Source organism: Microtus ochrogaster, unplaced genomic scaffold (genome assembly GCF_000317375.1).
Source record: "Microtus ochrogaster isolate Prairie Vole_2 unplaced genomic scaffold, MicOch1.0 UNK4, whole genome shotgun sequence".
In the NCBI taxonomy this organism is placed as follows: Eukaryota; Metazoa; Chordata; class Mammalia; order Rodentia; family Cricetidae; genus Microtus; species Microtus ochrogaster.
The window spans coordinates 6,596,143-6,604,140 of record NW_004949102.1 but is presented as its reverse complement, the minus strand read 5'-3'; the positions used below and the strand labels follow the sequence as shown (position 1 = coordinate 6,604,140).

General features: G+C 45.6%; 1 protein-coding gene across 1 annotated transcript in view; it reads right to left on the bottom strand.

The window, feature by feature from the left end:
- Positions 1-2,706: 2,706 nt before the first annotated feature.
- Positions 2,707-7,998, bottom strand: part of Smkr1 (small lysine rich protein 1) — an 11,491-nt gene continuing 6,199 nt past the window's right edge. Inside the window, exon 3 of the mRNA XM_026788550.1 lies at positions 2,707-3,407. Coding sequence (XP_026644351.1) covers positions 3,202-3,407 — 206 coding nt within the window. The 3' untranslated portion in view covers positions 2,707-3,201. The remainder of the gene's footprint in view (positions 3,408-7,998) is intronic.

The following is a 7,998-nucleotide window of genomic DNA, read 5'->3' as shown; positions in this document are numbered from 1 at the left end:
AGGCTGGTCTTGAACTCACAGAGATCCGCCTGCCTCTGCCTCCCGAGTGCTGGGATTAAAGGCGTGCACCACCATCGCCCGGCTAGTTTCTCCATATTTTGGCATTGATCATTGCTGCTCTTGTTCATTTCAGGCCATCAGTTTTGTGGGGGGCACTTCTATTGTCAAATGTCCCCCCAACACTATTGTCACATCTTTCTCCTTCTCACCAGTCCACTGCAGTCATTGTCCCTACCCCTTCTCACCTCCAGGTCCTCTTCTCAGTCTCTAAAGCCCAGGAAAAGGACAGGCTTCCTTCTGCTCCTCGGCCTCGGCCTTATGCTGCATCTGCTCAGGCAGACAGATTGCATTCATGACCGACTCACAAGGGTTATGCATGCTCAACTTTTCCAGCAAAGGGACTCATATCCTTTCCTCTGACATCTGTCCTGGGATGCAGTCTCCTTTGGCTAACTTCATAAAGCCCTGTCACCCCCACAAGGCAACATGCAGCCCAACTGTAAGTGACTCAAAGTGGAATATGTCTGTCCTACCATGGTGCTTGCCTGAGCAGAGAATGGAGCAAAGCCCTGCAGGCGTCAGAGCGGTGGGCTGAGGGAAGCAGTGAGGGCCAGGAAGATGGAGAAGGAGGCAGGTGTGGCCCTTTGAGTGCGATGGGCTCCATAATCTCACAGGGAGCAGTACTATTAGGAGGTGTGGCTTTGTTGGAGTGGGGATGGCCTTGTTGGAGGAAATGTCACCACAGGGGTGGGTTTTGAGGTTTCCTATGCTCAGGATACCACCCAGGGTCTCAGTTCACTTCCTGTTACCTTCAAGATGTTGATGTGGGAGTCCCCTCTGTATGTTGTGGTTACCTTTAATGAATAAAGAAACTGCCTTGGCCTGTCGATAGGGCAGAACTTAGCTAGGCAGGAAAAACTAAACTGAATGCTGGGAGAAAGAAGGGTGGAGTCAGGGAGAAGCCATGTAGCCCTGCCTGAAACAGATGCTGGGAACTTTACCCGGGAAGCCATGGCCACGTGGCAATACACAGATGACAAGAAATGGGTTAAATTAAGATATAAGTGTTAGCCAATAAGCAGCTAGAGCTAATGGGCCAAGCAGTGTTTTAAATAGTATGGTTTCTGTGTGATTATTTCGGGAGTCTGAGCAGCCGGGAATCAACAAGCGGCCCTCCTCCTAATAAGATGTGGGACTCTCGACTACTACTCCAGCATAACCTCTGTCTGCATGCCACCATGCTTCCCATCATGACGATACTGAACTGAACCTCTGAAACTGTAAGTGAGCCACCCCAATTAAATTTCATTTGATTTCTGTGGTCATGGTGTCTCTTCGCAGCAATAAGAACCCTAAGACAGCAGGTACGGAGAGACGCATCAGGAATGCCACATATACCTGCAACTGCCTCTTTTCCAAGGGTCAGGGCTGGGCGTCAAGGGCTTTGGAAGTCTGTAACTTGTTTTTTGTATCTTACAGGGACACATAGCTAAGGACACGAGTCTAAGAGACTTGGACTTAGACTTTTGTCCAGCCCCAGAACCTTTAAAAATTTGGGGATTCTGGAGCATCTTTTAACATCTTCTGTGTAATGAGCCTGAGTCTTTGGGGCCTAAGGGCAGAAAGTTATGGTTAAATCTGGAATGTTTCACAATGGTTCGTGTATTTATTGGAGGTTTAGCCATGGTGCAGCACTATCAGAGGTGACTGGATCATCAGGGCTATAATCTTATCAGCAGATTAATCTACACTAATGGAGTTGTTGCTGAACTGGGAGGTTGGTAGAAACTGTAGGAGGCAGGGCCTGCTTGGAGTAAGCAGGTCACTGGAGGCATGGTTTTGAAAAGTGTGTCTGTGATGTAAGCACTTAGGAGGCAGGTCTGTGAGTTCGAGGCTAGTCTGGGCTACACTGTGAATTCCAGGCTAATAAAGCTACACAGAGAGAACCCTTCTTAGGGAAGGAACGTGTTTTGTTCCTGGCCCCTCACTGCCTTCCTTTTCCCTCCCTGGCCACTCTGCCACATGCTCTGACCGCCATGGTATTCTGTTGTGTCTCATTCCCCAAATAAAGGGAGCCAGCCTCCGAAACCGGGAGCGTAGAAGAAGTCTTTCTCCTTTAAACCCCTTTCCTCAGGCCCTAGGTCACAAGGGAAGCTAACTTATCTGATTTGTTCCCCTTCTTCCGGCACCCACCACCAGGAGGATCTCTGTGAGCCTGTGTCTGAGTGTGCAGAGAGGCCACCGGCAGACACTGGTGTCTTCCTCAACCGCTTCCTCTAGCGTCACTCACTGAGCCCGGAGCTCATCGATTCAGCTGATTGGCCAGAAAACCCCAGGGTTCCTTCGGTCACTAGCATTGCATCTCCCCAGTGCTAGGATCACAAACAGGTACCACCGTGCTGAATTTTACGGGGCTGTGGGGAGCAAACGCAGGTCCTCACGTTTTCACAGCCAGCACCATATCCCCGGAGCCGTTTTCCTCGCCCACATCTCAGTCAGGTGCCTGCAGACCTGGCAGGATTGGAGCACCTATAGCGAGTTTAGTCTCCCTGGAGTCTATAGTCAATTCAAATTTGAGAAAGATTTCTAAGCAGAAAATTATAAAAACAAATTATTTATTTTCCATTTTGTTTAAAAATGGGAAGGACTGGGGTAACTTAAAGGCAGAGCTCTTCCTGAGTAGAGACCCCAGGTTCATCTCCAGCATTGAAAGAAAAAAAAAAACCAAAATCAAACCACAGCAGAAAAAAATGCCCAAGAGGAAGGTGCACACAAAGTCAGCCTTTGCTTTTTGCCCCGTCCTTGCTAAACAACCCCTCTCACAAAAGAAAACGACTCAAGAAACTGGAGCTGCCTCCTGAGAACAAGGTTTAATTCGGGTCCAGAACTATGATTATAATACTATAAAAATCACTGCCATTGCCAGTGCCTCCTTTAAGACTTTAAACAAACTCCACTTGGGTTTGGTTTTCCTGATTACTTCTGGAAAAAAAAAAACAGCAACAAAGTGAAGCCACCTAGTGCCTGGCTTAGCAGTGGCAATAAACGTGCATTTCTCTGCCATTATCCCCACAGAGAAGTACACTGGCTACGTGTTACTAGTCTTCAGTAAGCCTATTTTGCCTGCGCCATTGAGTTGTCCTGAATGCTTTCTCCCACTTTCTGTTCTTGGAAACGAAAACGTGTGTCGGATTCTATCACTTAAATCTTGCTCTTCCCCTTCCTCCCTTTGGCAGCGCCTGGCCAAGGGTAGCCCCGAAGGTACAGGCAGTCGGCGACATTGTGGGCGATATAGTAGAGGTTCAGCATGGCGGCAGGGCTGAGGATGTCCGCTTCCGGCTTCTTCGGCTTCTGCTTCTGCTTCTTCCCGAAACTCTTAGCCCGGCCTTTCCCTTTCTTCCCTTTACCTGACTTTCAAAGACAAATACAACACAGGGAGATGATTAGTTTCCATCACCTTGATGGGATCAAACTCACAGAGATCTGCCTGACTCTGCCTCCCAAGCGCCGCCGGGACCTAAGGCACGTGCCATCAAGCCCCGCCTTAAGAATTTCCACATTTCATTACTGACTTTAAGGGGAGATGAAAGCCAAAAAAAAAAAAAAAAAATCCAGACTGCCACCACATATGTTCAAGTTATATGTTCAAGATAACTAGAAGGGTCTGAAGATTCCCAACACAGGGTTGATTAATGTTGGAAAATCAGTCTGATTTAATGTCTCTGTATATCACATTATTGTATTGCATCCCACAAATATGTACAAATATTCCTATCTTTTAAAAAGATGCTTGCCTGGAACAGGAGAATCAAATGTCACAGCTGCTACCTAAGCAGTTCACATTTAAAGAAACCCAACCCAACGGGGTGCGCGGCGCTCTCTAGCATGGCGCTCTCTAGCGTGGCGCTTCCTTCCATTCTTATCTGCATAAGCTTTGAAAAGACATTTTCGAGGAAAGAAGGGAACTCTGTGTGTTAGGTCTGATCATGGCATTTGATGTGCTCATGTCTCAGAGATGCACACTGAAACTGCAGAGACCAAATAAAAGACTAGGATTTGCTTTCTAGGACTGCTGTTCTCTCTACACCCTACTGAAGGAAGAAACCATGGATCTGGTCAACTCATGATACTTTCTGACCCAAGGAGTGGACCTATGGGGATTTATCTTATCAAACTATTCTATTTATTTATTTATTTATTTATTTATTTATTATATATACAATATTCTGTCTGTGTGTATGTCTGCAGGCCAGAAGAGGGCACCAGACCTCATTACAGATGGTTGTGAGCCACCATGTGGTTGCTGGGAATTGAACTCAGAACCTTTGGAAGAGCAGGCAATGCTCTTAACCACTGAGCCATCTCTCCAGCCCTTATCAAACTATTCTTATGACGTATTTCTGGAGGGTCGCATACAAAAAATTAAATTTAAAACGAATTATACAGACAGGAGACAAATGCGTATTTTGGTACTTGTTATGCAAGTACTTTTTACCTAAGCAGTCATGAGGTTTAAGTGTGATGTCATCCAAGACAGCAGACTCAGAGTCTGAAGCATGAGCTTACTTAGCAAATGCTTCTTGCCATCACCTTTATCACCACAGAACTGTGCTTCAAGGTAGACAGGCACCATGCCTGTCTCCACAATGACATAGCAGGGGCTTAGCAAGGCACTTGGTGGGTACCAAGTGACAGTCACCAAGCTCAGAGCCCATGCTCTGTACGATTAACTGAAGAGGTCAGAAACTTCTAGGGAAAGGGAACAGGGACCTTTCTGTTTCAGCAGGAAACCACCTCACACACTGAGAGAAGATGGACAGGCAAGGATTACTAACGTGTCTCTTCTAGCTACGGGAGGAGGGAGAATGTGTAAATGATCAGGGCTTAGCAATGACTAAATATTAGCATAGAACTGATAAGCAAACAAAACAGTGTGTTTAAAAGACTGAAATATATTTATGTCAGTGAAATGCAGTATATTTCTAGACATATCCAGGAGTAAACAGGAGATGTAAGTGAGAAAATACTAATGGGAGTGCTGGAGAGATGGCTCAGTGGTTAAGAGAACTTTTTGCTCATCCTGAGGACAGAGTTCAGTTCCCAGCACCGACACGAGGTTCACAATCCCTTACCACTCCATGGAATCTGACGCCCTCTTCTGGAATCTGAAGGCACCTGCAAGCATGTGCACATACAACCACACAGACACATAAATAATAAATTTTTTTTAAAAAGAAAGCACAAATGAAAACAAATAATCCGAAGCCCAGAAGACTGCATTCTGATGGTAAAAACCTCTTCACAAGGTATAGGATGTACACTTTCAAATAAGTTCTTTAAGATTTTGTGCCAGGCAATGGTGGCACATGCCTTTAATCTCAGCACTTGGGAGGCAGAAGCAGGTGGATCTCTGAGTTTGAAGCCAGCCTGGTCTACAGAGTGATCTCCAGGATAGCCAGGGCTTCACAGAGAAACCCTGTCTCCGAAAACAAACAAACAAACAAAAGTTTTGAATGTTGGTTCTCTTCAATAATTTCATTGTTTATTTATTTAGCTTTTTTTTTTTTGAGACAGTGATGTAGGTGTTTCTATCTATCTGTTGCCCAACTACAAGACAGGGTTTCTTTGTATAGTTAGCCCTGGCTATCCTGGAACTCACTCTGTAGACCAGGCTAGCCTTGAACTCAGAGATCCACCTGACTCTGCTTCCCAAGTGCTGGGATTAAAGGCGTGTGCCACCACTGCATAGCTCTTTATAATTTCATACATTCTTAAATGTCAATGGTGTGTGGCTCACCTGAAAAAAACTGTAACATAATGTGTGTGTAACGTATGCACGCACACATGTCTTAATCTTTAAATGGGCTGTGTGTTGGTTTCAAGGAAAATGGCCCCCAAAGGGAGTATCACTATTAGGAGGTATAGCTTTGTTAGAGTAATGTGGATTTGTAGGAGGAAGTGTGACACTGTGGGGGTGGGCTTTGAGGTCTCTTTTGCTCAAGCTACACTCAGTGTGGTTGACAGCTCATTTCCTGTTGTCTGTGGATCAAGATGTAGACTCAGCTCCTTCTCCAGCGCCATGTCTACCTGTATGCTGCCATGTCCTGCTAGGATGGTAATGGACTGAACCTCAGAAACTGTAAACCACCCAATTAAATGTTTTTCTTTACAGGGTTGCTTTGGTTATGGTGTCTCTTCACAACAACAGAAAACCTAACTAAGACAGGTTGAGAATTAAAATTCATATCAGAGTTTAACATTTTTAGCCTTTTGTTTGCTTGTTTTTTTGTTTTTTTGTTTTGTTCTTTTTTAAGACATGCCCCCATAGGTCTGTGTATCTGGACACTTGGTTCCCAGCTGGTGGGGCTGTTTGGGACGGGGAGGAGCAGATTTTGAGGTTTTACAGTTGGGCCTCACTTGCTAGTCTCTGTTTCCTGACGCCCAGCTGACCTCACACTCCCTTAGCCAGGCCGTCCCCAGTGTGTCCTTTGGAACTGTAAGCCAAAAGTAAACCCATTCTCCTCTCAATTTCATTATGGCATTCAATCACTGCAACAGAAGAAGAAACGATGTCATGAAGAACAAGTCGCTAAGCTTACAATCAACATGTAAGACGTCTGCTTTCCAAAAAAATGAAAGCCAAGACAGAGACTGGGAGAAAATCATTCAGAATCAACATATGATAAGGGCCCACCTCTACAATAGAGAATGCTCAAAGCACAATAGTAAGAGGGCCACCCATGATAAAAATGGGCAAAATACTTAACACTTTTCTGGAAAAGAGACACGGGAAATAAGCCATGAACAGACACTTAACATTGTTAGACAGACATACGCAATGAAAACTACAAGCTGCCCAGCACACACAGACTGGAACGGCTCCTTAGGTGACTGGCCATCTCAAGCGAGGAAACAGAGGAACTGAAACTCTCATTCACCAGGGGGGAGACTGAAGCTGTCAGAACTGCTCTAGAAGATAGTTCGGCAGCTTCTCTTTAAGTTAAATCACCCCAACATTTGACCTAGCCATTCTCCTCCTAAAGAAGCGAAAGCATAGTCCACTTAGAGACTTGCACATAACTTCTCAAAGTGGCCTAATTTGTTAGAGCTGCAAGCGAAACACTCTCAACGGTTCCTCGGCAGATAAATGGGTAAACACATTGTGGTAGAACGATGAAGTGGAACACTATTGAGCAGCGAGAAAAGTGTAACTACATGGATGAACCTCAAAGTAATTAAGTAAACCAATCCACGGCAGCTGGGCCTGGAGGGCATGCCCTTAATCCCAGCGCTCAGGAGGCAGAGGCGGGTGGATTTCTATGAGTTTGGGGCCAACCTGGTCTACGTAGAGAGTTCCAAGGCAGCTAGGGCTGCACAGTGAGAGTCTATCTCAGAAGTAAATATATACATAAATAAAAAGGCAGCCCCAAAGCTAATTTTGATATGTTCTATATGGAGAGCATACCGCAAGCACCTTTACCTGTTAAGCTATCTCACTAGCAACCATCCATGGCTTCAGTTGGCTCAAGGAAACCCTGGGGCTCCACTCTTGACCTCAGAACACATTTTAAAACCTCACAAACGCCATAAGGAAGGCTACTTGGCTGCATCTATGCTGGCTTTCTTTCTAGCTCCCAAGCTTGCCAAGTTCTTCCTGTTTCCAGAGGCCCTGACTTTTCTGTAGGTTTCCCCTATACTACAGGGCCTAGAGGTTTCACATAACAGAAGAGGAATCATTTGTTTTATCTCTTCCTTCAGACGCTACTCAAATGTCACTTCTTCATGAAAACCTCGCCAGGCTCCGAGGGGTGCCATATATGTGTATGAGCAGTACAGCCCCGGCCTAGCATCTACAGTGGCCTGGGTTCAGTTCCCACTACAGCAAAGGAGAGAAACCTCCCTAACACAGTCTCCATTCTGTCCTATACCTAGGACGATCACACAACCTTACCGTATCATATATGTCAACACATACATCAACAAACCTCCCTGACACAG